A 15,286-nucleotide genomic window follows, 5' to 3' on the forward strand; every position below is an offset into this window, starting at 1 on the left:
TCCAAACAAGGTTTTCTTTGCATTGTTTTTGGGGAAACATAACGTAATGCCAGAGCTCCCCCTACACAGGCTGAGTATTTTACATACTGCATGCAACGCCTCCTAGTAGGTTGCTAGTAGAATTACAGTAGCTAACATTAGTTTTTGGCTCTTTAGCCAGTGGAGCAGAGTTTGATTGCTTTAGGCTATTCTGGGTCTTGCTGGTTGCAGGCTAAACTACATCCCCCTATTTTGTGGTAGGTTCTAGAATACAGTGGGTTGGAAGAGGCAGAACCTGGGCTGAATATTCATACAGCCTCAGCCAATCTCTGGTCAGGGGGGGTGACCAGCAGGGGACTGATGTGTGTATTAAATAGTCTGGGGCACCAGATCACAGCTCAGGGAGAGCTGGGGGATGGGGGGGGGGGCTGTCTCTACAGCTGCCAAGAACAGCTTGGAGAAAGTTTACTGAGGGTCTGGCTGATACTGGAAGGAGACATCCTACTATACAGGGTCTGGCTGGTACTGGAAGGAGGCATCCATGAACACAGGGACACAGTGAGTAGAGGTTTGAGTGAGAGATCCTAGAGACTGTTGTTGCTTAACCCTGGGAGACTGTTCCAGAGTTGCTTGCCAAAGTGGGGGCCCCTTGACCTGTATGTCCACAAACTCATATCACAAGAGGTCCATCCTGAGGAGCTTAGCCACTATCAGGGAGTATCCTCTGTTACAGCTTGCACTACGTTTGGAATATCCCAAGGCTTACTCTACACCCCAACCAAGTTTAACCAGCATTAAACTTCAAAAAAAGACACTTGCTGCCCTGTTATTGTGTTGAGAGACTGGTAAACCAGTCCGGGTGCCATGCACCTAATAGGGAACAGAACCTGGGACAAAACAGCGGGACCAGCTTGGGTCATGTTGGAAATTTTATATATATATATATATATAGCTATAGCTATATATCTGTATCTAAATAGATATCTATATATATATATATATGTGTATGTGTATATATATATATATATATATATATGTGTATATATATATATACATTTTGTCTACCATGGGCCTACATTATGAAATATAAACAGATCATCAAAAAGAAGAAAGATATAGGTGGAAGTAGGGGAGGGAAGAGAAGTTAAATGAAAGCAAGTATTTTGTGTGTGAGGGTGTGCAGCACGTTTCCTGTCTGTCATTTGCACATGACGCTAAGTACTTAAATCTAGCCCAACATGTTTTTGCAGATTTCACTGCCGGTGGCAAAACCTACTCCCCACGCCCTACTTCATGACATTATCAGTAAGAATGATCAGTTTGTTACAGAATATCAATTATCTTGGGAGAACTGACAAAAGTCTTAGAAAGACTGATTTTACTGTAGTTCTTGGTAATATGGCCTCATGAGTCACAGGCTTTCAACCAACTTACAACTAGAGGTATTTTGTTCCTTTGTGTTCTGATGTTGGCTCCATACAATTTTAAAATTATGCTTACAATTTTGAAATGCTGCAAAGTGACTCAGCACAGTTTCGTAGCACATCTCTATCTACCCCTTTATTATTAGTGGCAGAGAGAGGCCAATATTTATGGCAAGGCAGAGCTTAGGAAACAAGGTTTTCAATATGAAACGTCAGAAATCATCAATTAGAAGTTGGTGGGTTGGAGGTCCAAGACCTGTGGGTAACAGCCTAGACTTAAGTGTGCAGTATGAGTGTACATATATTTTTGCAGCCTTTTGTACATGAGAGATGCATACATGTGTTCAGTAGAGGACATACAGTACATCAACTAGTGTAGGTCTCTAATCTGATTATAAATAAAAAAAAAGGCTAGCGCATTGTAGAGAGGTGAGCTCGTGCCACTGTTGATCTTGGCAGTTTTGCCCAGGTTTTGCAGAAAACAGGCACACTATTGAGCCAGGTGTGCACTGGGCTTATGTTAGAGCTGGGATTAGAGGGAAGTGGCCCCACCCTCCAGAGGGGGTCAGTCTGTGCAAGGGAGGTGTTAGGGGGACGTTGCTCCATACTGCCCGTACTGGGACAGTGAAAGGCCAAGCCTGTGAGGAGGTAGCAGCGGGGAGCTGCAGGAGAAACAGTAAGAGCTGTCAAGGTACAGAGTTTAGTGCACAAGCACTGGGGACTGTGTGTTTGATGGTCTGGAGGACCAAGGCAGGAGGCATAAGCAGATATACTGCAGAGAAGAGCCACGAGGTGGAGTACTGTTTGTTTGTCACATGGATGATAAGAACCCCTGCGAGGGAAACTATTCTGATGTGAACTTTTATTTTCTTTTTCAATAAAAGTGGGCAGAAAAAGCCCTAAAACTGACTTTGTGGAGTGGAGTGGACTCACTGTTTGGCGCTGCCAGTGAGCTAAAATACCCCAAATCATCTCAGCATATGTTGTTCCAGTGCTTAAAGAAGAACTTAACTCCTGAAAGGGAGTTAGTTCCATTTAAACAACCCTCCCCAAGCAGAATTGAGTGTTTTATTCCTGTGTTCATCTTTTTTTTTTTTTTATTTGACCCTGCCCACCGCTTCCATTTTTGCCTAGGCCAGAATGATGTGTCCCTAGTCTTGCAGTCTCCTGGGATACTTTTACCACATCTCCCAGGAGGCTGTAGGATTGGGCACACATAGCAGCCAAGGACCAGGCCAGAGGGCGGGCCCAGGGAATCATCAGTAGCTGGCTTTCTGACCCAGAAGAGGCAAGAAGAGAGGCAAGAAGAGCAAGATGGTGGTGCTGGACCCATTGTATGTCACCTGAACAGCAGATCACAGCTGGTTAAGGCTGGATTTGCTGTGGAGGTGATTATTTTGAAGAAAATCCAGCACTACAGGCAAGAGAAAAAAAAAGGGGTAGCTAAATACCACTTTAAAGTGGATGTAAATCCCATTCGTGAAAGCTGACTTGGGCACATATATGTGTAGTGTTTACTTATCTCTCTCCAAAGCCCTAAGTGCCATGCTGCTCCGTTCCTCTGTTATCAGCATGATAACTTCAGATAAGCTCTCTGACACAAGAGATAAAAGCTGCTGGAAATTTGTGTCGGGAGGTAACTTAGAGATGGATTAGAAGAGAGCTTGTCTATTCACAGTACAGCTTTGCAAGTTTCTTCATTCCTCTTCCTATGTGGAGGGGGGTGTGTGTGCCTTTCTGCCATTCAGCTCTCACGCAGTATATGCCCAGACTCCCCTCCCATTGCTGAAACAGGAAGAAAATTTTCTAACATGATGTGCACTTTCTAAAGAATGTAGAAAGCTGAAGACAGCAGATATACATGTAAAACTTACATAGGGACGTAGGGAAATTTGTTTCATCTCTGTGTATCATCTGAGGCTGTTCACTTCACTGGGTATATGTGAGGGTTTACATCCACTTTAAGGTAACCCTTTTCCAGGGAGAAACATGGTGGTCACCATTGCTAACCTCGTTCCAAAAATGCCTGGCTATTATGCCATAAGAATTGTGAATTACTGTTATGGATTTCGTTTTGTGGACTATATTATATTTAAAATTGTGTACTGCTTTTTTTTCTTTTTAAAGATTTTAATATAAACAATGTGCTTACCCCCAACTTCATCATACAATTGAGAGTAGACATCTCTTTCCTCGTGTGGCATATTCAACAGAGCGGTTTCAAGCTTTCATTATAAAGAAAAAACATCAGAACCTCATTTACAGTTTAGTTTTAAAAACACACTTCATGCCTGACAGTTGAACGCCTACCTTTTTTTTTTAACTGGCCTGTACAGGGATATAATTTTTTGGGAAATGTTGGTATACTATATATATTGAATATAGTGAATAGAAGATATCTTTGCAAACCCAGAGCTGTAAGTTACGTTTGTATCCACAATTCTTTAAGTTCTATGGTCTGTAGAGTTTTGTGATCAATTCAAGCAGTGGGCCCCAATGAGTTAGGGCCCTTTCACATGGGCATTCCAATCAGGTCCACCAGTCAGTCTTTCAGGCAGACTTGACTGGAAGCTCCATGGAGCCCTACGGGTAGGTGGATGTAAAAGGCCTTGTGCCCTTTTACACCCACCTTTGATCCAGGTCTGGAAAAAAAACAGAAATGGACTGCGTCCTTTTTGTAGACCTCAACATGACAGATCAGAGGTAGTCTGATGTATGCAGACAGTGGAGTTGCACATGGAGGTGTCATGAGTCCTCCGGGCACAAACTGAATGGGCAAGGATGTCATAAAAATGACATTCACCCCATTCAGCTCTGATTCAGCAGGGTATCTGCTCATGGATCCCTTGCTGATTGGAGCAGACTCCATTCCATGTGAAAGGAGCCTTAGAGCCCTTTCACACTGTGCCTCCCTGGGCATCAGCGGTAAAGCTATTCAGCCGCTAGCGGGGCGGTTTTAACTCTCTGCTAGCGGCCGAAAAGGGGCTTAATCCGCCCACAAAATGCCGCCGCAACTGCATATTGCAAGCGTTATAGCAGCGCTGCCCCATTGATTTCAATATTAAGGAGCGGTGGAGGAGCGTTGAGTTCACCGCTCCTTCACCGCTCAAAAGAAGCTGCTGGCAGGACTTTTTCTGACCCTCGTTTTTCACACTGGAGTGAATGGAGCAGCTGTTTTAGGGCGGTTTGCAGGCACTATTTTTAACTCTATAGCGCCTGCAAAACGCCCCAGTGTGAAAGGGGTCTTATGGTTCATAGAAGTGTAGACAGAGCTCTCTTGCACCTCAAACATCACTGGTAGATCTCTCACATATATCACGGCCTGCTCTACAGACTTCTACAAATCCATTGTTATAATGAGCATCTGATTTGCCCTCCTAAGCCGACCATACATGCATCAAAATTCAGCCAGTTCAACTGATTGATTTCTGTTCTACAGCCGGTTGGAAAATTTCCACACGATCAGCACCACTGACTATAGCCTGCAGCACTGATCACTGTATACCCGCTGGCTAAATATATACTGTATATACTCGAGTATAAGCTGAGTTTTTCAGCACATTTTTTTGTGCTGAAAGTGCCCCCCTCGGCTTATATTCGAGTCAAGCACTTTTCTGGTGCAAAGAATGACATTTTCTGAACCGACTTTGGGGCCCCGTATCTCGGGGCCACTTGGTGCTAGGAACCCCAGCTTTGGATATGTTGTAGTGCTAGCTCCACTGGGTTTGCACACCACATTTGGGGTCCCTAGCACCAAGTGGCCCTGAGATACGGGGCCTCAAATTCAGTCAACTGTGTCCATCTGCAGCCATGTCATTTCGGGACCCTTTGGGTCCAGAGACCCCAAATTTTGGCTGCAGCTAGGGGTCATCTAGGAACCCTTAACTCCTGAGTTTGAAGTTTGGGGGACCTATGGCTGCAAATGGGCACAGTGAGGCTGCAAATGGGCTTTGTTGGCCCTCTTTTCCATTTACAGTAGCTGCGCATTTCTCACCTTAGGCTTATATTTGAGTCAATAAGTTTTCCCAGTTTTTTGTGGTAAAATTCGGTGCCTCGGCTTATATTTGGGTCGGCTTATACTCAAGTATATACGGTATATTAAAAAAAAAGGACTAATTTATTGGCTGCTTTATACAACCTTATCCATCAGTATCCATTGCTTTGCCTGCTCATGCAAGTAATGTCTGGAAAAGTTAAAATCCTAAAAAAAATTATCTGAAAGTAAGGAGAATATATAAGGTTACAAAGAGTGCAGTAAGCAAATTCTCATACCTCTGGATTATTTCTTTTACGTTTGCGCTTCTTATTTTTTTTGGGAAAACCACCTATAAGAATATATTTGTATTTAAAGAGTTAAACTCTAAGCAGGTATCAATAAACACCAGTAAAAGCATTTAATTATTCAGAAAAAAAACATTAAAGCTAAAGTTTGATCTGCTTAAATGTTGCCTTCACTGCCCCCACCCCAAATTAAAAGGCTAGGGACTTTTTTTTTTTTTTAATAAAACCTTCTGTTTTTACATAGCTTATTTTAGACCCACTAATGTCATCACAGAGTCTCTGTAATTCTCTATTCGATGAAGGCAAATCATGGTTGGTGGGGGGGCATGGTGCTGTATCACAGCTTTCCGAACAATTCACAACAAAACTCCTGTTAAGAACCCTCTGCCAAGATGCATGCAGTGGAATGGCTCTTGAGAGGAGTTATACAAATATCAAAATGCCTTGATGGGTGGATGTCAGTCTGGAGAAGTGAACATTTCCAGGCAGACTGCCCTTGGTAATGACCACATGTAAAGCTAAGCCTGAAATTCAATAAATGAAATGGACAGCCAGGGATAGTAAGGCTGGGGAGGAAACGGCTGGATGATGTAGGATGTTCTCCATAAAGAAAATGAGGTGAGCACTACATGACTTGCTGCAGCTTCTAATGCACACTATGAGAAGCTCACAGCATGCAGTGAAATTAGAGTATGCATTTCTAGTAAAGGGGAGGAGCCTGTACAACTGTGCCTGAAAAGAAGGATAAAGTTCAGCTTTAAATGTTTTTAAATGCAATCAATGTAGATACCTAAAACTATCTTAAAGAGTCCAGTCAATTTCTAAGAATTTAAAGTCAGCAGCTACAAAAACTGTAGCTGCTGACTTTTAATAAACAGATACCCACCTGTCCCAGGATCCAGCGATGTGCTCACCCGAGCCTTTTGTTCCGCTGGTCTTTGGTCCCTGGTGGTGGCATTTTAACTGTGGGCACCCGGCTGTGACAGCTTGCAGCATCACAGCTGGCTGCCCACTGCACTGCGCATTGGGAAATGTCCCGCAGCCTTCTGGGACCTCTAACATGTCCCATAAGACTGCATGAAGGGAGAAGAACCTGTCGAAAACAGGTACCTGCTTCCCAACCTCCAAAAAAAGTGCCATTTGTCAATGAGGAGTGGGGGAGGAGGCCTTAAAGCGGAACTTCCCTTTTGGGTGAAGCTCTGTTTTACTTAAATACCAGCTTCCTGTAATTCTGTAAGGACTAGAAAGGACTAGGTTCCAATGAAGCTCTGCTATATACAGTAGGGAAATGATTCGATCCCCTGCAGATTTTGTAAGTTTGCCCACTTACAAAGAAATGAAGAGTCTGTAATTGTTATCATAGGTGTATTTAAATGCTAGAAACAGAATATCAACCAAAAATCCAGTAAAACACATGATACAAATTTTATAAATTGAGTTGCAGTTCAGTGGTGTAAAGTACGTGAAAAAAATATAAAAAAAGATGAAGCGCTACTTTAATACCACACATATAATGTTTACCTAGCAATATGCACAACAGTGGCCCGTAGTGAAAGTAATAAATATGACACGTATAACTTTAACCACTTGCTTACTGGGCACTTAAACCCCCTCCTATCCAGACCAATTTTCAGCTTTTAGCGCTGTCACTCTTTGAATGACAATTGTGCGCTCATACAACACTGTACCCAAATGCAATTTTTATCATTTTTCCCACCACAAATAGAGCTTTCTTTTGGTGGTATTTGATCACCTCTGGGTTTTTTTGTTTTGTTTTATATCTTGTTATTAAACTTTGCAACTAGGTAATTTTTCTCCTTTGTTGATGTACTAATGGGCACTGATAGGCTGCACTGGTGAGCACTGATGGGTGGCACTGATGGGCATTGATAGGTGGCAGTGATGGGCACTGATGGGTGGCAGTGATGGGCACTGATCAGCACTGGTAGGTTCACTGATAGGCAGCACTGCTAGGTGGCACCGATGAGGCACTGATTGGCATCACTGGTGGGCATTGATAGGTGGCACTCGTGGGCATTGATAGGTGGCACTGATTGCTATCATTGTTATGCACTGGTGGGCACTAATTCATGGCACTGTGGGCACTGGCAGGCGGCACAGATGCGATGGTTGTGCATCTTCCTCTTCGGGACCAATGTTCCTTGCACAGAAGCCAGTGATTGGCTTTTTTTTCTCCTCACGCTGTCAGCGTGAGGAGAAAAAAAAAAAAGATTACCAGTCTTCTGTTTACATCACGTGATCAGCTGTCATTGGCTGACAGCTGATCACATGGTAAGGGGATGGAATCGGCCCCTTACTCCCATCTGTGATCACCCGAGTCTCACTGACTCGGTGATCACAGCGCGCAAAGGGGAGGACGTCTATTGACGGCCTCCCGGCAAAGTAGGTCCGCGCTGTAGCCGTTGTTTGGCTATAGCGCGGATCTGAAGGGGTTAAATAAACAAAACAAAGTCCATATGATAAGTGCAATCTTCTTACGTTTACAGTACTACACTATGTTAGTTCCTTCTTTACCTTTATGTTGCCATCACCTATGAGAGACTACGCTTGCAGGAGCCCATGGATAGGAGTTTAAAAAGTCATCTCGGATTGTGACCCCAAGAGGGGAACGCGATACTAGGCCTAATTTGGGGCCATTCTGGGAAGTGAGCGCATAGTGTGACTGGAGAGTCGACTTGGTGTTTGTCACTTACTTGTCATCTATTCACAGTTGGATACCCTGCAGATTGCACCTGTTCATAAGAAGTTTGCACTTATCATATGGACTTTGTTTTGTTTATTTAAAGTTACAAGTGTCATATTTATTACTTTCACTAGGGGCCACTGTCGTGCACTTATTGTTTAAATTTCTAGGTAAACATTATATATGTGTGGTATTAAGGTAGTGCTTCATCTTTTTTTATATTTTTTCACTTTTCCTGCTAGTTGGTGTCTAGCAGCAACCTTAAATATTTAATAACACAGTTATTCAATAGTAGTGCAGAAGTACCTTTCATTTATTGGAGTAAAGTAAGTATTTGATCCCCTACCAACCAACAATAATTCTGGCTCCCACAGACTGTCTACATTATGTGCTCATGTGGTACACAGATTAGTCCTGTCATTTTAAGAAGGTGCTCCTAATGACAACTCATTATGTGTATAAAAGACACCTGTACACATTTTTTTCCCATTGAAACGTCCCCATCATGGGTAAGACCAAAGAGCTGTCAAAGGACGTCAGGGACAAGATTGTAGACCTGCACAAGGATGGAATGGTCTACAAGACCATCAACAAGAAGCTTGGTGAGAAGGAGACAACTGTTGGAGAGATTATTTGCAAATGGAAGAAATACAAAATAATCATCAACCACCCTCGGTCTGGTGGCTCCATGCAAGATTTTCGCCTCATGGGGTCAGAATGATCATAAGAAAAGTGAGGGATCAGTTCAGAACTACGCGGGAGGAGCTTGTAAATGATCTGAAGGCAGTTGGGACCACAGTCACCAAACAAACCATTGGTGACAGAATACACCGCCATGGATCGAAATCCTGCAGCGCCCGCAAGGTCCCCCTCCTCAAGAAGGCACATGTCTGAAGGCCCATCTGAAGTTTGCCAATGAACATCTAAATGATTCAGAGAAGGATTGGGAGAAAGTACTGTGGTCAGATGAGATCAAAATTGAGCTCTTTGGCGTTAACTTGACCTGCTGTGTTTGAAGGAAGAAAAATGCTGACTATGACCCTAAAAATACCATCCCTACAGGTAAGCACGAAGGTGGAAACATTATGCTTTGGGGCTGTTTCTCTGCTACAGGTACAGACCGACTTTGCTGCATTGAGGGGCCAATGGATGGGGCCATGTATTGTAAAATCTTTCCTCAGCCAGAACACTGAAGATGGGTCGTGGATGGGTCTTACAGCATGACAATGACCCAAAACATACAGCAAAGGCAACAAAGGATTGACTCAAGAAGAAGCACATTAAGATTATGGAGTGGCCTAGCCAGTCTCCAGACCTTAATCCTAAAGAAAATTTATGGAGGGAGCTGAAATTTTGAGTTGCCAAGCGACAGCCAAAAAGCCTTAAGGATTTAGAGAAGATCTGTAAAGAGGAGTAGACCAAAATCCCTCCTGAGATGTGTGCAAACATGGTCACCAACTGCAAGAAACGTCTGACCTCTGTGCTTGCCAACAAGGGTTTCTCCACCAAGTACTAAGTCATGTTTTGCTTGGGGATCAAATACTTATTTTACTCACTGAACTGCAACTCAATTTATAACAATAAGAACATATCAAGTGTTTTTTTTTTTTTTTTTTGATTTTTGATTGATATTCTGTCTCTATCATTTAAAATACACCCGTAATAAAAACAATTATACACCCTTCATTTCTTTGTTAGTGGGCAAACTTACAAAATCTGCAGGGGATCAAATAATTATTTTCCCTACTGTACGTGTACTGGCCCTCAGCATGCTGATAAGAGGAAAAAGCAGAGAGATCACTCAGTCTATGTGTGACTTTTCCTTTGGGGATGCATCTGGGTCCAGCTGCAGTGCAGGAGCTGTAGTGGAAACCCTGGACCTAGCATGACTGTCTTGCTGCAGAGAAAAAACAATTCTTTGGTAGGTATTATTTTATTTGGTTTGCATATTTAGCTGTTTGCCTAGAGTTAAAAGAATAATGAGGAAGCAAAAACATTTAGGCAAATATTTTATGTGACCAAATGTAAATTATTAACATCAATAAATCTACTTGCACGGTTTGTTTGGGAAATTTCTACTGATCAGTCAATAGCTTCTACTATGCAACTTCACCTTTGTGGCAAAGTTAAGCCTCGTACACACGATCGGATTGTTTGCCAACAAAGACCGTGGAATTTTGTCCGAAGGGCGTCGGCCCAAACTTGTCTTGCATACACATGGCCACACAATTGTTGGCCAAAAATTACAAACGTAGTGAAGTACTATGTTGTTTTTTCAGCTCTTTAGCGCCACCCTTTGGGCTCCTTCTGCTAATTTCTTGTTAGTAGAAGTTTGGTGAGTGTTTATTCATGCTTTTCATTTCGCACTTTTCATTTTGCGCTTTTCATTTTGCGCTTTTCATTTTGCGCTTTTCATTTCGAGCTTTTCATTTCGTTTCTGAACTGTCGTTCGTCAACCAGCCATGTTGCGGAATCAGAGGAGGTAACGTGTTATTTATTATTGGCCTTGGAGTTATTGTTTTAACATACATTTTTTGGTTGAATAATGATTTGATTTGGTATATTTTCTATATTTTTGGATGCATAGAATACACTTTTTGGTTAAGTTCTATTGGCAGATAGCATGTCTAATTTTATTTGTTTTCTTTTTTTGATGCACAATAAAAAAACTGTGTAGAATAATACTTGGCTATGTGTTTTACTTCTTTGGGAGTAGGCAGTTACATTTAAAAAATGTAAAAAAACAATGTAAAATTGACAAGGGACACCAACATAGATGTATCTTTGATCTTAAAAACTACGGGATAATGGTGCTGTGGTAACTTGCCCAAATAAAAAACAAAAAACAAAAAAAAAAACCATATTAATATTATTCTTGATATCACTAGAAAAAAAAAAGCCTTTGAAAATTTGTTTGCAATAACTCCATCAGTATCACCAGCAAAGCAGCTTCATTATGATCCCATTAAAGAAGAAGAGAATGTGCGCTGCATTAGGAGATTTCATAACTTGCCACGTCACAAATGTTAATTCACCATTACGAACGCTAATTTACAAGACCGAGCGCAGACATTTGTCCGCGGAAAATTTGAAAACCTGCTAGCCAACATTTGTTGGCGGAAAGACCGACAACAATTATCCGATGGAGCGTACACACGGTCGGATTTACCGACAACAGCCTGTCATCACACATTTCCCGTCGGAAAGTCCAATCGTGTGTATGAGGCTTTAGGGTATTATAAGACCAGGCAGCAAAGTCATCAACTCTTTAACTGGCAACCAGTACCACGCTACAATGACATCTGTATGTCCTCAATTTGTCCTAGTATTTAGGGGTGTATCTGTATGACTGTGGTTGACGCACCAGAATAAAACCTATTTGGAGGGCAAGGACTGATGTACACCAACCTGCATAAAACATCTGTGCTCTATAACTACAGAAAACTGGATAAACTATAATCATTTAGCTTATTTCCATAGGTCTGTGTAATGCTGGCATGGTTGCACAAAGCTGTCTTCATGGTTTCCAATAGATCAGTTTGTGCTATAATCCCCTAAGAACGGCAAGCAGAATTATGCACTTTATCACAAACACTCGTAATACCAGCAAAAGTAATATAACCCCTACAAATTTCCTTCATGGCAAATACAAAAGTAAGCATTTAATATAATGGGATCATTTAATAACAAGCAAAGCACGAAATCTCTATTTTGCACAATAAAAAAGATACTACACTTACTGAGAGAGAGAGAACGAAATATTTCTGGGGTACAAGGACCGCTGGAATCTGTGCTGATGCTTGACGTACTGTAGTTAAAAGAAATGAAGATAAACACATGAGGTAGGGCAGTGTTAATGCTTAAAGTGTAACTAAAGCTTCTTTCATAATTTTTGCTTTTGCCGCGCTTTTCCAGGGTGACAAAAGCACGTGAAGACTTTTCCTATGTAACTGTTCACACTGCACGTGCGCTGCGCTTTGAAAAGTCCGGCATGCTGCACCTTTGCTGCAGTTTTTCTAAAGCACATCAAAAAAATCACCATCCATTGTAAGTCAATGGGAAAACATCAACAGTGCATCAGTGTGAAACGACCCTAAAGACTCAGTTTTTAATAGAGTGGAGAGGAATTAGAACACCTTTTCCCCTGTCACCCTAGGTTCACACTTATGCATTTTTTAGTGCATTTTGCAAAAAGCACTACAGTCAATTTAACATGGTTTCCTATGGTAAAACTATGCGTTTTGGGGCTGGTGCATTTTTGGAAAGGGTCCGGGACTTTTTTCCCACGATTTGTGGGTAATAGACTTCAATGGAACCGCACCAGATATGCAAGTGTTGTGTTTGTGATGCGATTTTTGATGGGTTTTGCGTTTTTTATTTTAACACTGTATATAGCTGATTGATAACCAGGGGGCCGGGAAGCCGACCACCGCGTCCTTAACAACCGATGAGTCGTTAGCTGTCAGCGTGCCTCCCCTCTGAAAGCCGAATGTAAAAAAAAAAAATTAAAATTGCTTATCCGAGCATGCCGTCCGGTAGGTCAGGAAAGGGAGGGGACGAACGAGAGCCCCCCCTCCTAAACCATACCAGGCCGCATGCCCTCAACATAAGGGGGTGGGTGCTTTGGGGCAGGGGGGCTCTGTGCCCCCCCCACCCCACAGAACCTTGCCCTCATGTTGATGAGGACAAAGGCCTCTTCCCAACAACCCTGGCCGGTGGTTGTCGGGTTCTGCAGGCAGGGGGCTTATCGGAATCTGGAAGCCCCCATTAACAAGGGGACCCCTAGATCCTGCCCCCCATGTGAATGGGTATCGGGTACACCGTACCCCTACCCATTTACCAAAAAAACAGTGACATGTTTTATTGTCTTTTGACAAGTCCTTTATTAAATAAGAAGCCCAGAGCCATCTTCTCCCACGGAGTGGTCTTCCTCGCCGCCGGTCTTGTCCTGAAGCGGTCTTTCTCCATTGTGATGTCCCCGCTGTCCGGCACCTTTTATATAGGCATGGGGCGTGGCCATCCAAGGATGTCGCCCCCCCCTTGTTAGCGGGTAACCGGGGGCGAGGAAGAAGACAGCAGTGGCGAGGAAGAAGACAGCGGTGGCGAGGAAGAAGACATCGGCGGTGAGGAAGAAGACAGCTTCATGGGAGAAGATAGCACAAGAAGAAGAGAACACCGGGAGATGACGGTTCTGGGAGAAGATGGCTCCGGGCTTCTTATTTAATAAAGGACTTGTCAAAAACTGGCTCTTGTTTATTTGGTGAATGGGTAGGGGTACCCGATACCTGTTCACATGGGGGGGGGGGGCGGGATCTGGGGGCCCTCCTTGTTAATGGGGGCTTCCATATTCCAATAACCCCCCGCCCGCAGACCCCGACAACCATCTGCCAGGGTTGTCGGGAAGAGGCCCTTGTCCTCATCAACATGGGGGCAAGGTGCTTTGGGGCAGGGGGGCAGAGCACCCCAAAGCACCCACCCCCCCATGTTGAGGGCATGTGGCCTGATACGGTTCAGTAGTGGGGGGGGTCGCTTGCTCATCCCCTCCCTTTCCTGACCCACCAAGCAGGGGGGGGGGTCCCCTCCAAATCCATATTAGGCCCAAAGGGGGGAACTCAAGCCGTTTTTTTCACAAATTTTTTTGCCGGCAATTTTATTTTTAATTTTACATTCAGCTTTCAGCGGGAAAGCCTGCTGACATCTGAAGACTGAAAATGCATGAAAGCTGCATGCAAAAACGCATAAAAAAGCAGGTTTGAAAACGCAAATCGCACTGCAAAATGTGCCTGAAAAACGCATCAAGCGCAGCCGCATAGATGTAAATCTAGACTTAGGGAGATTCACCTCTCTATTTGTCTCCTCTTTACTGTTATCACCAAGAGTGAAAGTAAAGCAAATTTTGGGTTGACATCGGAACACTAATAGAAGGGAAATTTTCCAATGGGGACACTAGTTCTTGTGACACATCAGGATTTCCTCACTTTGGAGGGATCTCCTCTCATTTCCTGTTTTGGTTATGGGACCGAAGCAAAGGGAAATCTCTGATATGGAAAACAGATGGCATGGGGTTATAACCCTCCCTTGCCCTATCCAAGATAAAAAAAAAAGTTTTGCCCTTAGTTACACATTATATTAAATTTCAGGCAAATATCAGTTACACATTATATTAAATTTCAGGCAAATATCTAAAATTTTAGGCAAATAGCTAAACACGCAATTAAAGGAGAAGTATAGCCAAAGCTCGAATTGCACTCCTGTGACCTGTTTTCAGCAGAGAGTGGGCTAAAGTCACAGAAGTAGGTCCAGGCACCGCATCATCGCGACAATGGAGTCTGGATCCGCCAGTTGCCTGGAATGACACCCGGCTCAGCCTCTCAGGGAGCCTGAGCTGGCTGCCCCCTCTCCCTCCACAGCCCAGCACTCCAATGAGTGAGAAGGGAGCAGAGCAGAGAGCTGTGACTGACAGTCACCAGCTCTCTGCTTGGTGATCTGTCAGAATCGAGCCATCAGCGATGTTAGATTGCTCGGTTCTCAGTGCAGAGGCGCCGGGTGACAGATGCAGCATCGGACCCATGCTGCATTCACCTAGGTAAGTATTGATCTAAAAACAAGCCCAAACCCATACTTTTCCTTTAAAGTTCATATACCGTAAAACCTTGGCTTGCGAGCATAATTTGTTCAGGAAACATGCTTGTATTCCAAAGCACTCGTATATCAAAGCGAATTTCCCCCTACTTTCCCGCAAATTTCCCCAACCTCCACACCGCCGACTCTCATGGCTGTCAGTCTTCAACCGGGAAGACTACCCTGCAGTACAGCGATCTGAAAGCGTGGCTTGAAGCTCTCGTGGTGCGCAGCGTGGAAGGGATGGAGTTGATGGCGGTGAGGAGGATGGTCTATG

At 43.5% G+C, this 15,286-nt stretch overlaps 1 protein-coding gene across 3 annotated transcripts in view; it reads right to left on the minus strand.

Moving 5' to 3' along the window:
• LOC141127055 (uncharacterized) overlaps positions 1-15,286 on the minus strand; it is a 174,829-nt gene that overhangs the window by 57,203 nt on the left and 102,340 nt on the right. For all 3 annotated transcript variants that reach the window (XM_073613198.1, XM_073613197.1, XM_073613196.1), the window contains exons 16-18: positions 12,129-12,196; positions 5,676-5,728; positions 3,556-3,628 (exon numbers count right to left, since the gene is read on the minus strand). In XM_073613198.1, the coding sequence (XP_073469299.1) occupies positions 3,556-3,628; positions 5,676-5,728; positions 12,129-12,196 (194 nt within the window). The remainder of the gene's footprint in view (positions 1-3,555; positions 3,629-5,675; positions 5,729-12,128; positions 12,197-15,286) is intronic.

This window comes from Aquarana catesbeiana, linkage group LG02 (genome assembly GCF_042186555.1).
Source record: "Aquarana catesbeiana isolate 2022-GZ linkage group LG02, ASM4218655v1, whole genome shotgun sequence".
Lineage (NCBI taxonomy): Eukaryota > Metazoa > Chordata > Amphibia > Anura > Ranidae > Aquarana > Aquarana catesbeiana.